The 22537-nt window shown below is 51.5% G+C and overlaps 1 protein-coding gene across 1 annotated transcript in view; it reads left to right on the forward strand.

Moving 5' to 3' along the window:
- Window positions 1–22537, forward strand: part of GPATCH1 (G-patch domain containing 1) — a 425367-nt gene that overhangs the window by 327457 nt on the left and 75373 nt on the right. The window contains exon 18 of the mRNA XM_086945137.1: window positions 10130–10254. Coding sequence (XP_086801263.1) covers window positions 10130–10254 — 125 coding nt within the window. The remainder of the gene's footprint in view (window positions 1–10129; window positions 10255–22537) is intronic.

Genomic DNA, 22537 nt, shown 5'->3' on the forward strand with positions numbered 1-22537 from the left:
CAGCGCAGGCAGCCAACATCTTGCGCATTGCCAACACTAAGGCACTCTTAGCCAGATATGAAAGGTCCCATTATGATACCCTTGAGACACTGTTGCAACACCTACCAGATCAGTACAAAGAGGCTGCAGAACTACTAATCCAAGAAGGAAAGCTTATAACCAATGCTTCCATCAAGTGTGCGCTAGACGCAGCTGACACTGCAGCCAGGGCCATTAACATTAGCGTCATGTTAAGAAGACATACCTGGTTAAGAATCTCGGGATTCAAGCCAGAAATACAAACTTCTATCCTCAATCAGCCAGTTAACCCGGACTACTTATTTGGACCTGAGGTTGACACCACCCTTGAAAAAATTAAAAAAGACACAGAGACTGCTAAGACTATGGGGGCTCTGCAGTCCCAGCAGTTTCGGAGTGGCTCCTTTCGTCGCTCAAATACTAGAGGACCTTCAAGAGGCCAATCCACACAGCAGACACAATACAGTAAAGGAGGTACACAGTCCACCTACAATAAAAACAACAGGGGTGGATATCGTGGAAACAACATCAAGGGCAGAGGAAGAGGAAACAACAGTTCCAGATCCTCTGCCAATACCAAACAGTGACGCCCTGTCACTGCCCCTGACCACTTAACACCTGTCGGGGGGAGACTACAACAGTTCCTGCCGGTCTGGAAATCCATCACCACAGACAGGTGGGTGAGAGACATTGTCCAGTACGGGTATTGCCTGGAGTGAACATCCACTCCACCCAACATACCACCAAGACACTGAAGACACCGTCCTATGTCCGCAGAGCACTTACACTTATTGCAGCAGGAGGTCGTCAGCATGCTGCAAAAAGGGGCCATAGAGCTTGTGCCTGTAGAAGACCAAGGCTCAGGGGTGTACTCTCTGTACTTCTTAATACCCAAAAAAGACGGGTCTCTAAGACCCATACTGGACCTCAGGCCTCTAAACAGCTACATTCTGTTGGAGCATTTTTATATGCTCACTTTACAGCAGGTTCTGCCGTTACTCAGTCAGGGAGACTTCCTCGCGACTCTAGGTCTAAAAGATGCGTATTTCCATATACCCATACACCCATCACACAGACAGTATCTCAGGTTCACTATTCAAAATCAACATTATCAGTTCAAAGTCCTCCCTTTCGGAGTAACGACGGCACCCAGGGTGTTCACAAAGTGCCTGGCGACTGTAGCAGCACACCTAAGGAGACAGCACATACATGTCTACCCTTATCTGGAGGACTGGCTTATTCAAGCAAAGACGGCCCAGCAGTGTGCCAGCCACATGTCCCACACCATTCATCTTCTTCACAGTCTGGGATTCTCGCTGAATTATCCAAAGTCACATCTTCAGTCCGTCCACGTGCGACAGTACCTGGGCGCGACAATAAACACTCTGGCAGCCAAAGCTCAGCCAAATTCAGCGAGGATAAACAGCATGCAATTGCTGATACAGAAGTTCAGACCCCAAAACTCACTTCCAGCAAGAGTGTTCATGCAGTTGATAGGCATGATGGCCTCCTGTATCTTCATAGTCCCGCACGCGAGACTACATATGTTCCAGCTTCAGGAGTGCTTAGCACGTCATTGGAATCAGGCTCAAGAACAATGGAAAGACCTAGTGTTGGTGAGCGGTCGGGCATACAACTCTCTGCATTGGTGGAACCCACGAAACCTTTGCAAGGGCCGACCGTTCCAAGAGCCTGTACCACAAATAATACTGACAACGGACGCGTCTCTCCAAGGATGGGGAGCTCTCATGTACTCCATTACACGGTGCAGGGACTATGGAAAGCACAGCAAAAGAGGATGCACATCAACCTTCTGGAATTGATGGCAATCTTCATGGCAATGAAGGCTTTCAAAGTACACTTGTGCAACAAAGTCGTGTTGATCCGGACGGACAACATGATTGCCATGTACTACATACAAAAGCAGAGAGGAACACATTCTCCACAGTTGTCTCATCTGGCTCAGAGCATGTGGAAGTGGGCCATTCAGAGGAACATCTTCCTCATGGCGGAACACCTCCCGGGCAAGGACAACCAGAAGGCGGATCTGCTCAGCAGACACAGCCACCAGATGTACGAGTGGGAGATACATCCATCAGTACTCCAACCATACTTCCAGCAGTGGAGTCATCCACAGATAGACCTGTTCGCCACAAGGGAAAACGCAAAATGCCAAAGCTTCGCCAGTAGGTTCCCACATCCACAGTCGCAGGGCAATGCGATATGGATGAAATGGTCAGGCAAATTTGCGTACGCTGTTCCCCCAGCACCTCTAATACCGCTAGTGGCACGCAAACTGAGGCAACACTTGATGACACTCATCCTGGTTGCTCCAATGTGGGCACGCCAACCATGGTACACCAGGTTTCTAGAACTATCCGTGGTACCGCATCAAAGGCGGCACCTCACACCCAGGCTTTTGACGCAGAGCCATGGTGACATTCAGCATCCAGATCCGCAACAGCTCAACCTGGCGATCTGGCTCCTGAAGTCTTAGAATTTGGCTACCTCAACTTGCCGCCAGAATGTAAAAATATCATCAAGGAGGCAAGATGGCCCACAACCAAAATGGAAAAGGTTTGTCATATATTTTAACAACAATGACGTTAACCCACTGGATGCATCTATTCAAAACATTATCTGTTATTTATTGCACTTATACAGGTGTAATCTGGCGTACAGTTCCATTCGTATACATTTATCCGCAATAGCAGCTTATCTTCAAAACAGGCAGCACCTCTCACTATTCAGAGTGCCTGCCATTAAGGCTTTTCTGGAAGGACTCAAAAGAGTGATCCCTCCCAGACACCCACCTTCACCAGTCTGGAACCTCAATGTGGTCCTCACCAGACTGATGGGACCACCTTTTGAACCTCTACACTCTTGTGAGATTCAGTTTCTAACCTGGAAAGTGGCTTTCCTAGTAGCCATTACCTCACTACGAAGAGTTAGTGAACTCCAGGCCCTAACCATTCAAGAGCCGTTCATACAGGTCCACGCAAATAGGGTTGTACTACGCACCAACCCTACATTCATGCCTAAGGTGATTTCGCAGTTCCACATGAACCAGACCATAGAACTGCCAGTTTTCTTTCCTAATCCAGAAAATGTCGCAGAGAGATCCCTACACACATTAGATGTCAAAAGGGCTCTTATGTACTATATAGACAGAACAAAGGACTTCAGAAAAACAAAACAGCTTTTTGTTGCATTTTCCCCACAACACAAAGGCAACCCCATTTCCAAAGCAGGGATAGCCAGGTGGATTGTTAAGTGTATACAAATTTGCTATGCTAAGGCTAAACGCACACTAACCATTCCACCGAGAGCACACTCCACACGTAAATTTGGAGGGTCCATGGCTTTCCTGGGGAATATTCCTTTAGAAGAGATATGTAAGGCAGCCACATGGTCCACCACACATACATTTACGAAACACTACTGCGTAGATGTGCATTCTAAACAGCAGGCAGCTGTAGGACAGGCTGTTCTCAAAACTCTTTTTCAGACTGCAGCAGCTGGCACAGGCAGCCGCCGCTAACAGGAGGGACTGCTATCTATTCTATGCACAGATATGAATTCAGCAGCCCACATGCCTCGAACCGAATATGCTACTTACCAGTATGCATCTGTTCTTGGCATGTGGGTCTGCTGACATTCATATCGCCCACCCTCCTCCCCGGCGCCTGTAGCAGCTGAAGCATTCAAAATTACTCTGTAGCATGGACATAACTCACTGTATTACACTCCATCTCTGCCACAATGGCAAAAAAGAATCTGAGGATGGAGAGAATGCCCATGCGCACTGTAGTCCAGGGGAGGAGCCACCTATCTCGTGATACTTCGAAGACTCTTCCAGGACAACAATGTGCAATCATCCGGACCCAACACTAGGCGGCGATCTATGCACAGATATGAATGTCAGCAGCCCTACATTCTGTGTGCATAATGATGACCAGGGTAAAAGTATAACTATGGCACAGACATGTGTTAAGAGATGTAACAACTGGGGTTGGCTACTATATACACATTTGTTGGCAATGCCGCTTAATACAAATATATTGTAAAGAATTCCCAGAGCATATCAAGGGGGTCATGAACTTCCCGATCCCAAAAGACATAATCTTAATCCTGTTGGGTTAAAGTGCCTCCAGCTGTGGGGTTTATATAGCACAAATCAAAGATTACTCTTACAAATGTTGTGTGCTGCTAAAATGTTGACAGCTATATATTAGAAATCAAGAGATAATCCAGGAATTGAACTTTGATTTTTAAAATGTTCTGTTGATGGCTATGAAGAAACTGACGCATGATCTATTCCGAACAGAGGAGACATCTCTGAAGATGCGGACCTCACTACTTAACTATTAAATGTAACTGTGCAATCTAGTTTGAACCTAGTACACCAGGAGCTTTGTAGCTCATTGGGTGATGTTCTTGTTCATAAATAGAGATGTGCCTGTTGTGCAGCTTCCTATTGTCTTGTTCAAGAAGTCAAAGGTCCCCTCGGAGAATGTTTGATCCTGTTATAAGGTCGCTTAGTGACCTGTGTTGTGCCTGGATGGGATGGATTGAGGGGGGCGGGGGGAGTTGTGAGAAATGTGTTCTATTATTTCAGATTATTGCAGAATTCATTTGTAATACTGTACGACTAATAAGTTTAACACAATAATGTTGGAGGCATATAAGCTGCAGATTACACACTGTGCATAGATGGCCACCTAGTGTTGGGCCCGGATGTTTGCAGTTTGTTTTTGTTCTAGAAAGTCTTTGGAAGTCACAGGATAGGTGACTCCTCCTTTGGATCATACTGCGCATGGGCATTGCCTCCATCCCCAGATTGTTTTTTTCCGCCACCAGGCTTGGATGTGTTTCCAGCGCTCTGTGTTGGAACCGATTTCCTTCAGCGCGCAATCCTCACCAGCTTCGACGGTATTGTTTCAAATGCGTTTCCAGTCGACTCTACTCTTCAACTCTGAAGTCTTCGATTCCAGTCACCAACGAAGGCCTTCGGGCCTACTTAGGCCTCAACTTCCAGCTCATGGAAAGGATGCCATTTAATAAGTGTCCTCTATGTAGGTCGAAGTTTCCCCACACAGACCTACATGAGGTGTGTAACCTTTGCCTCTCACTGGAGCACGAGGCCAAAGACTGTTCCGCTTGTGCCTCTTTCCGCTCCAAGAAGACGATTCAGGACCGAAGAGCTAGGAGAACAATGGCTCGTTTATCAGCTCCGATTCCAGACGACATCTTCCAAGAGGGCATCGACGTCCCAGAACAGCAGCATGCCGTCAACAGCAACTCCGAGGCCGAAGTTTCCAAAGTCGGGGATATCACGCCAGCACAAAGGGTCGTAAGTAAGAACGTCGACCCCGACCCTTCTTCGACGCATTCAAAAAAGGCTTCGGCCACACCCTCGCCTTCGGGCTCGGGTGCACACCGAGACACTTCTTCAAATATCCCGCCTTTGAGCTTGGCTAAGAAGCCCACTAAGCCTTCAGGCGACTCGGGCTTGAGTCAGCCTGCCCACGGTGCCGGCGCACATCTCCCGGCACCGAAAAAGATACCATTGTCTGCCTCCACAACGGCATCAAAACAGTCAGCGCCAAAGCCTAGTGTTAGCTCCTCGGCACCGAAACCACACTCGGACCCAAACAAACCCACTTCGGAGTCGAAAAAATCATTGGATCCAAGAAAAAACATTGGAGCCGAAAAAATCATCAGAACAGAGAAAATCATCGGAGCCGAAAAAGGCACATACTTCCCTGGCTAAAGATGCTGCCAAAAAACAAGCTTTAAAGCCAAAAGAAACTCACAGTTCGGTGCCAAAAAATCCCTCCTCACCAAAAGATCTGACTCCCGCAGAGGACTTATTTCATCCAGACCCTGCACAAAAGACTTTGGTTAAGGATCCAAACACTGGTCGACTAACTCTTAGTTAAAAAAAAACGACCACTGGGAACACCTACACCTGCTCCTCATCCAAAGAAGGAGGACATAGCTACTTCTCCTCTAAGGATTCCTTCTCCTCCTCCTCTCTCTCCTCCTCCACATATATCATCACCGCCTCCTCCCCTATCACAGCACTCCCCTACACCTTCTCCCTTAGCAGATGATGATAACAGGGATGAAAGCTCTGATGACACAGGGGGTGGTGCAGATAGTGAGCCACCAGATCAGTCTATTTCTCCGGGCTCACCTGACCCTTGGAATGATTATAACACTCCAGACGTCCCTAACGTCCCTCAAGATGACATATATCCTTCTAGGCCTTCCCCACCAGAAGACACTATGGGATCTAATCAGCTAGTACACAGGGCTGCACAATACTATGGGGTTGATCTACATACTGACCCTGTAGAAGAAGACATCCTAATGGATACCTTTGACAACGCACAAAGGTCTGTGTCAATTTTACCCATGCTTAAGGGAGTTATTACGGTACAAAAGGGGGTGGTGATGGATGGAGCATCTGAATCAATCAAACACTCACACCCAGTCAAAAGATCTGGGTTTGATCCATCACCGTTCTTTAGCCCACTCTGCCACCCCAGTTCAGACATGGCTATATGCAAATCAGTCTGACCCTGTGCCTCATGGGAACAGTCCAGCCCGAACTGCCAAGCCATGTCTTCCCTGGACCGAAAACAAGCTTCCGAGGACCGGTTTCTGGCATTCCAGCCGTCTTCAGCCGAGCTTGCTTGAATCCAGTGGCAAAGTGAGCAAGGGACTCACGTCTGAGCATACCCTGCCACACTTATGGCGGCCAAAAGCGGTACAAAAGGGGGGTGGTGATGGACGAAGCATCTGAATCAATCAAACACTCACACCCAGTCAAAAGATCTGGCTTGTTTCCGGTCCAGGGAAGACATGGCTTGGCAGTTCGGGCTGGACTGTTCCCATGAGGCACAGGGTCAGACTGATTTGCATGTGGCCATGTCTGAACTGGGGTGGCAGAGTGGGCTTAAGAACGGTGATGGATTAAATCCAGATCTTTTGACTGGGTGTTAGTGTTTGATTGATTCAGATGCTCCGTCCATCACCACCCCGTTTTGTACCGCTTTTGGCCGCCATAAGTGTGGCAGGGTATGCTCAGACGTGAGTCCCTTGCTCACTTTGCCACTGGATTCAAGCAAGCCGGGCTGAAGACGGCTGGAATGCCAGAAACCGGTCCTCGGAAGCTTGTTTCCGGTCCAGGAAAGACATGGCTTGGCAGTTCGGGCTGGACTGTTCCCATGAGGCACAGGGTCAGGCTGATTTGCATGTTGCCATGTCTGAACTGGGGTGGCAGAGTGGGCTAAAGAACGGTGATGGATTAAACCAAGATCTTTTGACTGGTTTGAGTGTTTGATTGATTCAGATGCTCCGTCCATCACCACCCCCTTTTGTATCGCTAAGGGAGTTATTAAGCATGCTCCAGAAGTCGTCAAAGACCCCGTTAGAACTCGGGTCATCGACCCTCGAATAGAGAAAAATATAAAGCTGCCCCTTCAGATCCAGCATATATTAAAGGCTCAGCACCATTAGACTCTCTTGTGGTCTCTAATGCACGCAAAAGAGCACATTCACAAACGTCAGGTGAAGCTCCCCCACCAGATAAAGAGTCTAAGCTCCTTGACGCATCCGGTAAAAGAACTGCGTCTCAAGCAGCAAGCATGTGGCGTATTGCCAATACACAGGCATTATTGGCAAGATACGACAGGGCACATTACGATTAATTAGAATCATTAATGCAGCATCTCCCCGATAAGTATAAAAACAGGGAAAATGAGCTTATCTAAGAGGGTAAAAACATCACAAACACCTCTATTTGTTGTGCACTAGATACAGCAGACACTGCCTCCAGAGCAATTAATACCAGTGTTCTGTTGCGTAGACACGCATGGCTATGCATTTCAGGGTTAAAACCTGAAGTCCAAAGTGCCATACTTAACCAGCCCTTTGATGAACGACACTTATTCGGACCTAATGTAGACATACCCCTCGAAAAGATGAAAAAGGATACCGATACAGCCAAATATATGGGAGCCTCGCAGTCGCAGGCTCCCAGGCGCTCATTTAGCCGCTCATCTTACAGGGGCGCCAACAGGGGATACTCTTCAGACACACCCTCTACTTCTTACAAAGCCCCCACACAATCCACCTATAGTAGGGGCTACCAAAGGCGGTTACAGAGGTAACAACAATAAGGGCAGAAGTAAAAACAAAAACTCACGCTCTGCCTCCACCCCTGCCCAGTTACTTCCCTCCCCTTCCCCCGCCTCATTCCACTCCTGTCGGGGGAAGGCTACAACAATACCTGCCAGCCTGGAAATACATCACATCAGACAGGTGGGTGTTACAAATAATTCAGTCAGGTTACTGTCTCGAACTAACATCTACCCCCCAAACATATCACCCAAACAGCGTCCAATGTCACAAGAACATTTGATACTGCTCAGACAGGAGGTTATATCCCTCCTGCAGAAAAATGCAATAGAAATAGTTCCACTGCATCAACAAAACAAAGGAGTATACTCCCTGTATTTTTTTAATTCCAAATAAAGGACGGATCTCTGAGGCCTATTCTAGACCTCAGACCCCAAAACCTATACATGCAATCAAACCACTTTCATATGGTCACACTCCAGCAGGTCCTTTCACTCCTTTTACAAAACGACTTCCTTGCCACTATAGATCTACATGCATACTTTCACATTCCTATCCACACAGAGCACAGAAAATATCTCAGATTTGTACTAGACGGTCAGCACTACCAATTCAAAGTACTCCCATTCGGAGTCACAACAGCACCAAGGGTGTTTACCAAATGCCTAGCGGGCTTAGCAACACACTTAAGAAGACAGCATATTCGCATCTTCCCATATCTAGACAACTGGCTCATAAAGGCCAGCTCATACAACCAGTGTGTACAACACACTAACGCCACAATTCAACTACTCCACGACTTGGGATTCACAGTAAATCACACCAAGTCACATCTTCAAACATCCCATGTACAACAATACCTTGGTGCTACAATAAACACCGAATTAGCACTAGCCTATCCCTCTCCACCAAGGATAACCATTGTACAAACTCTCCTAACAAAAATGAAACCACAACACTCTCTTCCAGCTCAAGTGTTCATGCAGCTCATAGGAATGATGGCATCTTGCATATTCATAGTACCTCACGCAAGACTACAAATGCGTCCACTTCAGGAGTGCTTAGCACGCCAATGGAACCAGGCTCACGGTCAATTAACAGACCTAGTGTTGGTAGACAGTCGAACTCATCGCTCTCTGCAATGGTGGAGCACCAAAAACCTTTCAAAAAGCCGACCGTTCCTAGAGCCAGTTCCTCAAATAGTCATAACAGTGGACGCATCGCTCTCCGGCTGGAGAGCTCACCTACTGCATCACACCATGCAAGGCAGGTGGACACGACAACAAAAGTAAATCCACATCAACCACCTGGAGTTACTAGCTGTATTTCTAGCCCTAAAAGCATTCCAAAAGCAAGTATAAGGCAAAACAGACAATATGACAGCCATGTACTACATAAACAAACAAGGGGGAACACACTCTCTACAGCTCTCTGTTAGCGCAGCAGATATGGAGATGGGCTATACCACTAAAGATCTTTCTCTTAGCCCAACATCTTCCAGGACTACAAAACACCATAGCAGATCTGCTGAGTCGACAAACTCGGTACAAAAGGGGGTGGTGATGGACGGAGCATCTGAATCAATCAAACACTCACACCCAGTCAAAAGATCTGGGTTTGATCCATCACCGTTCTTTAGCCCACTCTGCCACCCCAGTTCAGACATGGCCATATGCAAATCAGTCTGACCCTGTGCCTCATGGGAACAGTCCAGCCCGAACTGCCAAGCCATGTCTTCCCTGGACCGGAAACAAGCTTCTGAGGACCGGTTTCTGGCATTCCAGCCGTCTTCAGCCCAGCTTGCTTGAATCCAGTGGCAAAGTGAGCAAGGGACTCACGTCTGAGCATACCCTGCCACTCTGATGGCGGCCAAAAGCGGTACAAAAGGGGGTGGTGATGATCAGGGATTAATATGCAGGCTTATTAGTTGATTTATTGTTCTATTATTTTCTCTGTATTTCAGGTACCCCTCTACTTTCATCAGCGACTAAGTCTGCTAGTTCTGTGGAATCCCCTCAGAAAAAGAAGCACAAAAAGAACAAAGAAAAGCACAAAGCGAAAAAGGATCACAAACACAAAAAAGAAAAGGTTAGTCCTTGGTACCGGTGTCAGCAGGCTAGAAGATTACTTTTCTCTGTGCTATACCTTGTGCATATCTAACAAAAACGTAAATACTACCAAGTGGCATATGCTATTAATTCAAATATAGGTGATTGCAAAGTTATTCTGTTTTGCTTGTACTCTTTGATTTGTGTATCTTACAAGCAAGGGATGAACTATCTCTAATTGATTGTTTGTGTAGACTTTGAGATGTGAGAAAAGCTCTGTAATAAACTTGCATCACCCAGAACCTTTGCTTTGTTATTAGAGTTTATTTCACATGTGATGAAGTCTATGTTTTTAAACAGGACAGTAGCTCCAAGGCATGTATGGAGATCAGAGGATTCATTCCTAGTTGCTGCTGAATCACCCTAGGCTTTTTGGGAACTTCACTGGAAAGATTCAAGGACAGCTCCCTAGGGTTGTTCTCACCTGCTCCTCAATTCCACCAGGAAAATAGGACATTTGGGGGATTTCCTGGGGGCTGCCATAGAGAGAGCAGCCAGTTCATCAAATGGCTTAAATTTTTCACAGCTTCATTGGGCGCTGTGTTAACCGAGGTGGTGCACACCACCAAGGACAGCAATCCTCTACCACCACCTCCCTTCAAAGCATCTCCAAAGCTGCTCTGATTTCCCCTTACAGAACCACACTCAGTGGGTAGGGGCAAGATATGATTTTTCTTCCTCAGCCAGAAATCTGTCACTTCATACCGGTGGGTACTACAGAATGTCCAAAGTGGCTATGCTATAGCAATCATTTCATGCCCTCACTGTATTCCTTCTGTATCGACTCTGGTTTCAACGGACCATGCAGCCATTCTATTGTAGGAAGTGGACTCTTTATATGATATCAAAATAAGATATAGCATCCAAAGAGTGAAGGGGTTCCCTTATGAGTGGACAAGGGCTTGCTGTAGCAAGCCCAAGGTGCTCTTCTAGGGGGTAGCGTGGTTAAGCAGCCTTATGCTTATCAGAGAGAAGTGTTACACATCTGCAAAGACACACAATAGCCAATAAATTATGCCCACGACTTAGTAAGGAAAGCCACACCAATTTATAAAAATAACATGTATTTTTATATATATTTAGGCACTAGAACCAATTCGATCAGGTATGTACTTTTTTCGATTTAAATACTTTTATATTGCATTTTATAAGCTGCAATGTTATCCTGTGGGAGGAAGAACAAGTATGACATTCGGGTACAGTACAGCGACTTACGGGACCAATTTCCAGGAGTTAAGGTGAGTGGTGGGCAAGGTCCACGGCAGCACCAGCAGAACACTACCAGCGGCACTAGGGCGGCCCAGTGTAGGGATGCAAAACAGCATCAGGTGCCCAATTCAAGTCTATCGAGAATGGTTGCTGCATAAAACGGCTGCAGGCTTTGACGGGGCAGTCTGGCTGAACCAACAGGGGGGCACAGGCTTCACAATGCTCAGGGATGTAGGTACATCTTTGTTTCTCTTCTCCACGGCCAACAGGTGCCGGGTGCAGTGGTGTCTTTAGGTGTTGGGTTTTCCTTACATGAAGGGTGCTACGTGCTGAGGCTGCAGGTGACTTTTGGGGTGTTCACGAGAGGTGAAACCACAGTGCACTCCGTCTCTGGAGGACCACACTGACACAGTTGGCCCACTTTAACTCAGGCTTGAAGTGCCGGGTGCAGGGGTGTCCTTAGGCGTTGGGTTTTGGCGGTCTTCAAGTCCTCGCAGGTCTCTTGGGTTGCTGCAGAGTGCCAGAGGGAATCCGGTCCGCTACTTCACAGGAGCTATTGTTTCCTGGGTGAAGCTGTAGCAGTTATCACAGGCTTTTGGGGACACAGCAGTTGCAGGACAAGTCATCTTTTACTGCAATTGTCGCAGTCAGCTGGCCGGCAGGGTTGGCACCAAGTCAGTTGTTGGATCTTCTGTTCTTGCTCTTTGTGACTCTTCACATATGTCTTCTTCTTTCAGGTTGGCAGGATCTGTTTCTCTGGTGCCAGGGGTTCCCCTAAATACTGAATTTATGGATGTCGGGGGAGTGTAGGGTATGTGCCAATGGGCTGCTGACTTTTGGGGTCACTCGTCCACTTTATGACCACTTCTTGTGGGAAGAGGGCATAACCCTATTCCAGAGTTCCTAAGTTTGTCAACACAGAGATGGCTAACGCTGAACATTTGTGTCCAGCTCAGATTAGGCCACCTTAGGGGTGTTACTAGCATGAGGGTGGGCATGCCTACCTGACTAGCTAATTTTCCCACCTATCCAGGTGCCATAAGGCTCTGGACAAAGGGGGTCGGCTTACTCTCCCTTGAGGGCAGCCAGACTCGCATTTCAAAGGCGGTAGTTTTTTTAAGCTCCCCTGCCTTGGAATGCTAATCAGCAGGTCTTTTGTGGGAGGAAGTGTTATCACCCTTTTCCGGAGCAGGCTTTGTTTCTGTCCTCCTGGGACCAAAGGCTCTCACCTTGAGGGCCTGGTGGCAGGCTTGCAGAATTCAGACAGCCAACACCCCAGGGAGTGGTAGGTTTTCAGGGGGCAACTCTAAGGTGCCCTCTGGGTGCATGTATTAATACATCCAACACTGGAATCAGTGTGGGTTTATTATTATGAGATAGTTTATACCAAACATCTCTATCTTCAGTAAAGCCATCATGTAGCTGGGGAACCCATTTTCACCACTGTCCAGTACATGTTCTAAAAATGGCTTCCCGGGGGGCGTGGCCAAGATGGCGGGGTGAGCGGACGCTTCCTCCCGTAGCTCCTCCGGCCCGGCTCAGCTCGAGCCCCGATTCCTGCGCCTCTCTCCCCCCGCGGCTGCACTGCGGGTGAGAGAACTGTGCCGGAGTTCCCGGGGCACATTTTGGTGCCACTTTGACTTCTGGAGCCCCGGGGGAAGTTCCCGAAAAGTTTATTCGGAGATCGCTCCGAGGATTAGAGCCCGGGCCGCCCCGAGGAGAGGAGCCTGGAGGCGGAGCGTAGTGCGGCGCTGTCCGCGCACCTTGGCTGGCCCGAGTGCTGAAAAGCGGAACGCCGGAGATCTCGAAGGATCGGACTAGGCGGACTCCGCGGAGCGAGGTGGCTTCCTGGCGGTGCCCTGGTGGCAAGCACCATTGCTGGGCGACGGACTTTAGCTCTGTACCGGCGACCCCCCCACTGCCCGGGGTCTCGAGGGGCGACGCCTTGCGAACTCCGCGCCCGGAGATGCTGGATGGCGGAGTTCGAGCAGTGCCCGAGCCGGGCGATCGACTGGTGATGGGGGGAGGCACCGGGTTTGCACTTTCCGGACCCGTTATCATTTGAGAGTTGCCCACGGACTTGCTGGCCCGGGCTGCCTTCTTGGGTCCCACCCTCCCGCCATCTTGTCTTTGTGTGGCTGAGCCCGGTGGCCCCTGCCCGCGCCCTTCGCACACGGGAGCCTCGACTCGTTCTGGCGCCAGCTCATCTACTGCCCTCCCCGGGAACACGAGACGGGAGGCCTACTCTTCGGACATTGCTGCCTGCCCTGCTGGCCCGAGGGCCGTCTTGCCCATGCCCGGACCGCCATTTTGTCGCCTGTGACGCACCACCCTTGTCCTCGGCGAAGGCCTCACATCTGGTGCCCGCGAGCGATGGCGCTCGCCTACAGCAACTAACCCTGGGCTTTGCCGGGCCCCAAGATGACTGGAAGACGTGGCGCGGCACGGGGTGATCGCACCTTGCCGGAAATGCTCGGCAGGTCCCAGCAACTACGCGACAGGACGCAGCCGTCCCCGGGGGCCTCCCGGGCATCAACGGAAGCAACTGCGGGCGAGCCGCCGGTCACGCGGTCCTTCATGGAGGACTTATTCACCTCCCTCAAGGAGGAATTTCAGACTCTTAAGACCGAAGTGGCTGGAGAGGTCCGGGAGGTGCGCAGGGAAGTCGAGGGCCTGGGCGAACGGGTCGAGACGGTGGAGACGGCGGCTCAACGCCGCGATGAGGAGATAACCCATCTCCAACAGGACGTCCTCCGCCTCCGGGAGCAATGTGTCGAGCTCCAGGCCCACTCGGAGGACCTCGAGAACAGGTCCAGGAGGAACAACATCCGGGTCCGGGGTGTTCCATCCGCCGATGAAGGTGCGGACCTAGTGGTTTATCTGCAGGACCTGTTCCGTGACATCTTGGAGGAGGGAGCGGATTTCCCCATCCGCATTGACAGAGCACACAGGGTGGGCCGCCAGCGCCAGTCATCGGCACCCCCGCCTGATATCCTGGCATTCTTGCCGGATTTCCCTCTAAAGGAGCGCATCATGACTGAGGCCCGTAGGAAGCAACCATTGACCTTCCGCGAAAGACCTGTGGCGCTCTATCAGGACCTGTCTGCCATCACACTGCAAAAGCGCAGGTCTTTCCGCATCGCTACGGACTTTCTGCGAGAGCACAAGACAGCCTACTCCTGGGGTCACCCCTTCCGCCTTATCTTTCGTTGGAATGGGGTACTGCACCAGCTGCGCTCCTTACAGGATGTCTGCGGGGTGCTGGGCCTTACTGCTACGGAGGAGGACGGGGCTACCCCCGCATGGAGTCGCCCCGAGAGGCGGGGCCGGCGGAGGTCGAGAAGGCGCCCATCGTCAGCGCCAGTGAGTCGTCCGGACTCGCCCACCATCAGAGCTGACATGGCGGAGGCCCTGAGGACTGCGGCCAGGAACTTGCCTGAATCTACTGGTGTGGCCTTGACGGCCTAAATTTTCTCCGGGGGGAGAGGTTCTTAGCTTTCACGATGCTGGGCTGGGGGTCGGGGGGCGGGGGGGTGGTGTGTGGCTGGACGTCCACTTGACTGTTTTCTGCAGACTCGCCCATTTGGGCTAGACTGAGACTATGGGGTGTTGTTTTTTGCTTTTTGTTTTGGCCGGTTGCCATCAATGGTTTTTGGGGGGGTTTCATTGCTGGTTTGTTGTGGGGGGGGTCCCGTCCGAAGCTGTCCGAACGAGTACGATGCCGTCTCTGGCCTTCCCTGCGCCCCTACCCCGCGCGCCCCCTCCGCTGATCCCCCGCCCGCTGCATAGAGCGCTGTTTCCCTGGAGGCGATGCCACCCCTGAAAGTAGTGACCCTTAATGTCAAGGGTCTGAATAACCCCGTAAAACGTAGGGCGATCCTCTCCCTATTGGAGGGGTCGCAGGCGGATATTTGCCTCCTGCAGGAGACCCATTTACTCTCCAGAGATTGCCATAGGTTGCGCTCTGCCAAGTTCCCCACGCAACTTTTTTCCTCTGCTGCGACTAAGACCGCTGGGGTGGCCATTCTTCTAGCCAGCTCCTTTAGGGGGGAGGTGCTGTATAAACATGCCGAGCAGAAGGGGAGACTCTTAGTGTATCGCATGCGCTTAGGAGGTGTTACCTTTACGGTTGGTTCGGTCTACAGCCCAAACGACCACCAGGATCGTTTCCTGGACTCGGTATTGGTGGACGTTACTGCCTCGCCCGATCGCCATGTCATCCTGGGGGGAGACCTGAATATGGTCTTCGACTCCACTCTAGATAGGTCTGCCCAGCGTTTTCCGCAGACAGGGGAGCTTTCTAAAGCGGTGCGGGACCAGATTGCAGAGATGGACCTGCATGACCTCTGGCGCACCATGCATCCCACCGATAGGGACTACTCCTTCTTTTCCCACGCACACCGCACTTATTCGCGGTTGGATTATCTTTTGGTGAGCGGCCCACTTCGCTCGGCCGCCATGGCGGCGGACATCGGGGTCTTGTCTCTGTCCGACCATGCGCCGGTCTCCGGAGTTTTTGCGTGGCCGGCGCCCCCCCCCCTCGAGAGGGACGTGGCGGCTTCGGGACACGCTTCTCCATAAGAAATCGGTGGTGAAGCGAGTGGAGGAGGTCATCCAGGACTACCTGACCCACAATAACAACTCTGACACGTCCCTGGCTACACAGTGGGCGGCTTTGAAAACAGTCGTCAGGGGAGAGTTTATCTCCATTTCCTCGGCGGAAAATAAGGAACGCCAGCGCAAGAGGGAAGAACTGACGGCGCAGGTTAGGGAGCTTGAGCAGGTCCACCGCCGGACGGGGGCACCTCGGGTTTGGAAGCAACTGAAGGCGGCACGAAAACTCCTCTCTGCGTTGGATCTAGATCGGGCGGAGTACGCAGCGCTGCGCCTGAAACATGCCTTTTACACCGGCGGAGACAGGTGCGGTAAGCTCCTGGCCCATAGGCTTAGGGTTGTGCAGCAACGCAATGTGGTGAAGGAGCTGGTGGGAGTGGATGGGATCCCGGTTTCTGGTGACGCGGAGGTGGCCGATACCTTTCAATCCTTTTACGAAGCACTGTACGCTTCAGACTCTTCCCCACCGGGAGAGGCTGAGGCCTATCTGGAATCCGTGGCCCTCCCGGCCTTGGACCCCTCCCAGGCGGAACACCTAGAGAGGGACATTCACGTGGAGGAGGTCATCTCCGCGATCGCACGGCTGAAGCATGGCAAAGCCCCAGGCCCGGATGGCTACACGGCCTTGTTCTACAAGACCTTCTGTCCCACTGTTGCTCCTCTCCTGGCTCGCTTGTTCAACTCCTTCTCCGAACCGGGCGCCTTCCCACCGGACCTCCTCTCGGCGACTGTGTCGGTTATCCCCAAGCCGGGGAAGGACCGGACCTTGTGCGGCTCGTACCGGCCCATTTCGCTCCTAAATGTGGACCTCAAGCTTTACACCGGAATCTTGGCGGCCAGACTGGGTCTACACTTACCAGGTTTGGTGGAGGCGGATCAGGCCGGTTTTGTACCCGGTAGGCAGACGGTCGACAACACGAAGAGAGTGACGCACGTCCTGGAAAAGGCCTCACGCGTCCCGGGGGAGCGGATGCTGCTATCGGTCGACGCGGAGAAGGCCTTTGATAGGGTTCATTGGCCATATCTCGAGCTGGTCCTTGGGAAACTGGGAATCGGCGAGAAGTTCCGCACTATGGTCTTTAACTGCTATAGGAGACCGTCGGCGTCAGTGCGTGTCAACGGACACAGCTCCAGCAGCTTCACCATTGAGCGCGGCACGAGACAGGGTTGCCCTCTCTCGCCGCTCCTCTTCGCCCTTTATATGGAGCCGTTTGCGCAGAGGATCCGCGACAACCCGGACGCCATTGGGGTGAAGATGGGGCAATACACACACACTGTCAGCTTATACGCGGACGATGTCTTGTTGACCCTAGATGACCCCAGGCGGTCGCTCCCTGCCTGCATCCAGGAGCTGAACGCTTTTGCCCGCGTTGCGGGCTTTAAAATGAACATGACCAAGTCGGCTGCACTGGATGTGTCGCTCTCTGCCGACACCAGACGGGACCTTCAAAGTCTCTTCCCTTTGCAGTGGTCCTCCTCCACGGTGCCTTACTTGGGCATTTTGCTTGCTCCCACCCTGCCTGCCATGGTCGCAGCTAACTATTCCTCTCTAGGCAAGAAGATGAAGGAGGAACTCGGCCGATGGAACAAGGGCCTACTCTCGTGGCTGGGCCGTATTGCGGCGGTGAAGATGACGATACTGCCCCAGATCCTGTACCTTTTCCGCGCTCTACCTCTTCAGCCCCCCGTGGGCTGGATACGGCAAGCGCAGGCAGACATCTCCCGCTTTGTGTGGCAAGGCCGTAAGCCTCGGATGAAGCGGTCCTCTCCATGCTTGCCCCGGAGGCGGGAGGTCTCGGGGTCCCGGACCTCCGGAAGTACTTTCAGGCGGCGCAGCTCCGGTACCTGGTGGAGTGGTGCCGGTGGGAATCGGATAAACACTGGCTCTTTCAAGACCAGGCAGTTGCGGGCCGTACCCTCCAGGAGGTCCCGTTCCTACGGCGCGTTCACCGCCCGCCTAACCTCTACGCCTCCTTTATCACCCGGGTCCCGCTAAGAGTGTGGGACGCGGTGTGTGAGCTCCGGGAGCTCACCACTTTTCCGTCGCCGTTCACTCCCATTGCTGGCAACCCGGACTTCACTCCGGGTCTGGAGCCGGGGGCCTTTTCCCACTGGGTGAGTGCGGGATGTAGAGCGCTTTTCCAGATCTACGGGCCGGAGGGCGTGCTCCCCTTCCAGCAGCTCCGACAGGAGTTTGGCCTGACGGAGGGGGACAGACTGCGCTACATGCAAGTCCGCCACTGGGCTCTTCAACCCTCAGTGCGTGACGTCGCCGCCCGTACGATTACGCCCTATGAGCGATGGTTGGTGACCCGGGCCTCGGACGCCAAACTCATCACTGATTTGTATAAATTTCTCCAACCCCCGCCGTTTCACTACCATAACCCGGGGAGAGAGCGCTGGCACAGGGAACTGGGCAGGACCCTGAGCCACAAGGAATGGGACAAGATTGCGTATCGGGCGAGGCACTCTGCGTACCACACTGGGCTGACGGAAACCTTCACTAAAGTGTCCACCTATTGGTACTACACCCCGGAGCGGCTCTACGAGATGCGCAAACTAGGCGATAAGGGTTGTTGGCGCGGCTGCGGACAGGAGGGCACCCTCACGCACATTCTCTGGGAGTGCCCGGTGCTGTCGGCCTACTGGAAGGAAGTCTTAGATGAGGTGGATAGGCATTTTGAGATTGAGCTCCCGCGCTTCCCCGCGTATGTCTTGCTTGGCCTCCCCAATGACTTGATGTATCCGCTGAAATCCCGCAGGGGCAGGCAGATTGCGATTGCGCTAGGCTCAGCCGTTCAGAACATACTTGTCCTTTGGCGCACCCCCACTGCCCCCTCTATCACTGGTTGGTTGCATAGGCTCTGGCAGGTACTGGGTATGGAGAAGATATCGCTAACGGTGGCTGGGAATGTTGACCAGTTTGAGGAGCTCTGGCATCCCTTTTTGGCACTGCTGTCCACGGAATTTCGCGAGCTAACGTGCCCACGGTACTTGCGCCTCCTTAGGCTGACACCGCCGGCGCCAGCGGCGGAGTGATTGAGCGGATTGGGGACCGGGGGCTGGGGGCGGGAAGTGGGGTTATATGCTTCTAATGCTGCTTTTCGGACGGGGATGTTGGGGTGTTGTTTTCTTTTCTTTCCTCCTTGCTTTTCTTTCTTCTCCTTTTCTGGGGTCGAGGGGCTGGTGGTATGGTATGCTTCTCCTTTGCTGTGTCGCAGAGCGCTATTCTGGCTTGGCCTTGCCTAGGGAATGGGGGCCTACGGGGGGTTGTTTACAGTGACTTACTGCCTTATGTTTTTTGCCTTGTTACCCTCTGGGGCACCCTGCCTCCCTCTTCTTCTTCTGACTCGCTGCAACGTTTTGCCTCTTGTATTGTATGCTTGCCTGACCTCCTGCTCCCCTCCCCGTGTTTTTTATGCCTTAATAAAATACTTTAAACCTAAAAATGGCTTCCCTGTTCACTTGCACTGGCAGTGATGGAACTGACCAGCACAGTGGCATATCTGCTCATGCAGGTATGCCCTCATATGTAATACTCGAAGAGCCAGGTCTTGAGGAGTCTTCTGAAGGTGATGAGGTCTTGGGTCTGTCGTAGGTGTGTGGGGAGGGAGTTCCAAGTCTTGGCGGCGAGGAAGGAGAAAGATCTGCCACCGGAGGTCGTGCAGTGGATGCAGTGAACTGCGGCGAGGGCGAGGTTGGCGGAGCGGAGCTGGCGGGTGGGGGTGTAGAAGCTGAGTCGGTCGTTGAGGTAGGCTGGTCCGGTGTTGTGGAGGGCCTTGTGTGCGTGGGTGAGGAGCTTGAAAGTGATCCTCTTTTCGATGGGGAGCCAGTGAAGATCTCTCAGGTGGGGGGTGATGTGGTTGCGGCGGGGGATGTTGAGGATCAGTCAGGCGGAGGCGTTTTGAATACGTTGTAGTCGTTTAGATGTTTGACCGGGATGCCTGTGTAGAGTGCGTTGCCGTAGTCTAGCCTGCTGCTGACGTGGTCCTGGGTGACAGTCCTTCTTGTTTCGGTGGGGATCCACTTGTAGATCCTGCGGAGCATTCAGAGGGTGTTGTAGCAGGCGGAGGAGACGGTGTTGACCTGCTTCGCAATTGTGAGGGAGGAGTTGAGGATGATTCCCAGGTTGGTGGGGGTAGGTGCTGTTCCTAGCGCGGTCGGCCACCAGGAGCCATCCCAGGCTGAGGGTGTGGGTCCGAGGATGAGGACCTCCGTCTTGTCCGTGTTCAGCTTCAGTCTGCTGTTCCTCATCCATTCGGCGACGGCTTTCAATCCCTCGTGGAGGTTCGTTTTGGTGGTGGTCGGGTCCTTGGTGAGGGAGAGGATCAGCTGGGTGTCATCGGCGTAGGAGATGATGTTGAGGTGGTGTCAGCGGACGACCTGTGCGAGAGGGGCCATGTAGACGTTGAACAGCGTTGGGCTGAGGGATGATCCCTGGGGTATGCCGCAGATGATGTTGGTTTTGTAAAAAATAATAATCATACACCTAATAAGTAGTATGTTTCTTTGTCCAGCTGGACAAGAATTTTATTTTAAATGATCAATTTCATAGAGGGAGTTTTAAGACCAAGATAACAAGTGGGCACAGCCGTGACCCACATCATTTAAGACAAAACAACAAAGAAATGTATGATTATTATTTTTTGCTATCCTGTCCACATATACCATTGTCTTTTGTAAATTGATACTGCCCAAGGTCCCTATGATATACCTTTTGGGTTCCCTTGTTCTTGTGAAAATGCAGATGATGTTGGTGGCTTTGAAGCGGAAGGGGGGGGAGGCGTACACTCTGTGTTCTTCCGGAGAGGAAGGAAGTGATCCAGTCCAGGCTTTTCCCTGGATTCATGCTTCTTGGAGGCGTTCCTTTAGTGTGCGGTGGCAGACTGTGTCGAATGCGGCTGATAGGTCCAGGAGGATGAGGGACGATGTTTCTCCATTGTCTAGTTGAGTCCTGATGTCGTCTGTGGCTGCGATGAGGGCTGTCTCTGTACTGTGGTTTCTTCGGAATCCGAACTGGGGCGGGTCTAGGATACTGTTGTCTTCGAGGTAGTGGGTCAGCTGTGCGTTGGTGACTTTCTCGATAACCTTTGCCGGGAATGGGAGCAGTGAGATGGGCCGGAAGTTCTTGAGGTCCTTGGGATCTGCTTTGGGTTTCTTCAGGAGGTCGTTGATATGGGCGTGTTTCCAGCTTTCCGGGAAGGTGGCAGTCTCCAGGGAGATGTTGATGATCTTCCGCAGTTGGGGAGCGATGGCAGTGTCGGCCTTGTTGAAGATGTGGTGTGGGCAGGGGTCTGACGGTGATCCAGAGTGGATGGAGTTCATGGTCTTGCGTGTCTCGTCGTCGTTGACGTTGGTCCAGGAGGTTAGGAGGTTGCCGTGGGTGGTGTTCGCTGGGGTGGTGGAGTCCCATTTGGCGGGGGCGGTTGTGTTGTCGAAGCTGGCGTGGATTATGGCGATTTTCTGGTAGAAGGCGGCCATTGAGTCGCACAGATCTTGAGAGGGTGAAATGTCGTTGGTGTTGGCGCTGAGGTTGGAGAATTCCTTGCTGAAGAGCTCTTTGCTGTTGTGTGCGTTGTTTTCCAGGCGGCTCTTGAAGGATTATCTTTTGGCCAGTCTGATGAGGTGGTGATGTTTGCGTGAGGCGTCCTTGTGGGCTGCGTGGCTGTCTGGTGTTCGTTCGTGTAGCACACATTTAGCTAAAATGAAATGCTTTTTGGCCCCAGCTATCATAATTTACCTTTCCAGTGTACATCACATGTGAAGTCACCGATGGTTAAGCTTTGTCACTGTTATTTTTTGAATATTTAACAGTACAAATCCCATTATGGGCATGGATATCATCTTTTGGCACTGAGACCAAGGAAGACAAAGGGTGTGGCAAGAGTGGTCAGGCTTATTATGGAGAAGCTAGATTTTTAAGAACATTTGGAATGCCAGGTAGTTGCACAAATTCAGAATCTGTGTGGAAAGAAGGTTCCAGGGTTTGTATGCAAAGGTTTGTCCACAGAGCAGAATAACTAGAACTGTAGAAGTCTGCTTACTAGGAGCCCTGAGGAACATGCAGGTCAGGAGTGATGTGGTCTTTCTATTCAAGGTTGAGCTGAAGATGAGTGGCAGCATTTTGATTTCTCTGGAGTTAGTGGAAGAGGCATGAACAGTCAGCGTAGTTATGTTCTCAAGAGGGGTGTATGTTTGACAGAATACTTTGTATGGAAGACTCTTTATCAGGGTGCAGGGCTGGGAAAAGCAGATGCTGAACAATTAGTTAACTGGGGCAATTAAAGAGGTCAGTATCCAAACAGATGCTATAGTTATTGATAGTTGCCAGAAGGGTTTATGTTTGAAGTGAGACTTGGCAACCTGAGGAATGATGGCCATCAGTAGCAGATCAACGGTATTGTCAAAAGCATGGTGTTGAAGCAGGGCAGGAGTTGAGT

The sequence above is a fragment of the Lissotriton vulgaris genome, chromosome 12 (genome assembly GCF_964263255.1).
Source record: "Lissotriton vulgaris chromosome 12, aLisVul1.2, whole genome shotgun sequence".
NCBI lineage: Eukaryota > Metazoa > Chordata > Amphibia > Caudata > Salamandridae > Lissotriton > Lissotriton vulgaris.